Source organism: Anastrepha ludens, chromosome 6 (assembly GCF_028408465.1).
Source record: "Anastrepha ludens isolate Willacy chromosome 6, idAnaLude1.1, whole genome shotgun sequence".
NCBI lineage: Eukaryota > Metazoa > Arthropoda > Insecta > Diptera > Tephritidae > Anastrepha > Anastrepha ludens.
In genome coordinates this window covers 45,922,959-45,924,661 of record NC_071502.1, presented here as the reverse complement: position 1 = coordinate 45,924,661, position 1,703 = coordinate 45,922,959, and the positions used below count along the sequence as shown (strand labels likewise).

General features: G+C 40.5%; 1 protein-coding gene across 1 annotated transcript; it reads right to left on the bottom strand.

Moving 5' to 3' along the window:
* Positions 1 to 488: 488 nt before the first annotated feature.
* LOC128867034 (piggyBac transposable element-derived protein 4-like) lies at positions 489 to 1,460 on the bottom strand. The gene has a single exon (XM_054108126.1). The coding sequence runs from the start codon at positions 1,458 to 1,460 to the stop codon at positions 489 to 491; it is 972 nt and encodes a 323-aa protein (XP_053964101.1).
* Positions 1,461 to 1,703: the final 243 nt, after the last annotated feature.

Below are 1,703 nucleotides of genomic sequence, written 5' to 3'. Positions count from 1 at the left end.
GCATGTAATTGTTGCTGTGCTGCATCTGATGTCGATGGACAAGATTTCAGTCAACATTCGATTCATTGTATCTAAACCCGCTTTAAATTTATTGTAGTCCAAGATTTGATCTGGCTTGAATCCTTTCAATGGATCGGTGCTTTGACGGTAATGGGCAGTGGATAACATAATTACTGGCTTTTTCGGCTTTGCTATATACGAGCACAGAGCGATATTATTATTGTGATAACAAAATAAAGTGCTTTTAACATCACGCTTCGGGTTAAGCAATTCATGCGGAATGAAGGTCTTATTTTTTCTTACAGTACCGACGAAAGCCACTCTACGATCCATCCACATTTCTGCCAAGTTGTATGTTGAAAAAAAATTGTCAGCATAAACAGTCCTACCGCTGTCCATATAATTTTCCATCAATTTAATGACGACCCGTTCACCTTGATTCGTTTCTCGCTGGCCACCTGGTGGTTTCCCAGTATAAATTATACCTTTCAAAGGGCCACTTTCCTGCCATATTTTGCCGGCTTACTCGGAATATATTGGGTGAATCGAGTGCGCCCACGATATGGAAATAGCTGTTCATCGACGGTTACATGACAATCCGGAGTGTATGCTTTCTCTAAATTGGCCATCAGCATGAGCCATACATCGTCCAGGGCAGCAGATTTGCTTGGCTTCAACCTCTCAGCACTAGTACCACTGTTATCGAAATAGATGAAATTAGTTAAGCTCTTGAACCGATTCAATGACATAGTGGCCTTATAAATTGGCATATTGTAACTGGCCCACAATTCTTTCGCTGGCTGAGAATTCGAGTGGAATACACCAGCAATAAGTAGCATCCCAAAAAAAGCATACATTTCGTCTTCGTTAGTCATTACCCAAGAACGCTGTTTATTACTGGGATGCTTTTCATTCCATAGACGAAACGCTTCAACGGCTTTTCTGTTGGTTTCCCGCACAATGATACTCACGATTTCAGGAGACAGCAATAGCTTGAAAAGAGCTTTATGACTTGGTGACGCTCCTCGTAGTGGCCCTTTACGAGTAAAAGTTGTAACATTGTGACAACGAGGCCTTCCAGGTGGTGGAGGATTTGAATTCCACATCTTACCATCTTTCGACCTGTATATAAGGCCCTGGGTAGTAGATGTGCTGCATGATTCCATTGTGGCTGAAGCCTGAAGGGCGATATCTTCTCTATACAAATCCTCAATATCATCATGGTTTTCATCCAGAACAGCCTTTAACTCGATTTCCTGTTCTATATCTGACGCTTCACCGAAGTCACCTTCATCTGGAAAATATTCATCATCTTCTACGTCACCACTTGTTTCAAATGGTTCGGACTCCTGTCCCATAATTTCTTCAATTTGTGCCTCAAGTAGCTGACGTTCTTCCGGACTCACATTTGCTGCACTTAGCATACGAAGCAAACGCGTCATCACATCAACTTCATCCATATTTACTTGTTCCATTTTATTTAAAAAAAACCCTTCCCACTAATTAAAAAACACGTGTTGACTTTAATTTTCAAATGTCAACTAAAAAATTAGCTCTGCCGCTGCCTCCGCTAACAGTTTAATTGTTTACACCTAACGGTTAACCAATTTACATGAGAAGCTTATATGGGTCTGCACAGACCCATATGAGCTGAATTAACGAAATTAGTTTAAAGTTATTATTTTTACAACAAATATAGCAAA

Excerpts from the sequence above, each read along its gene's own strand:
- LOC128867034 (XM_054108126.1), bottom strand. The coding sequence starts at position 1,460 with ATGGATGAAGTTGATGTGATGACGCGTTTGCTTCGTATGCTAAGTGCA.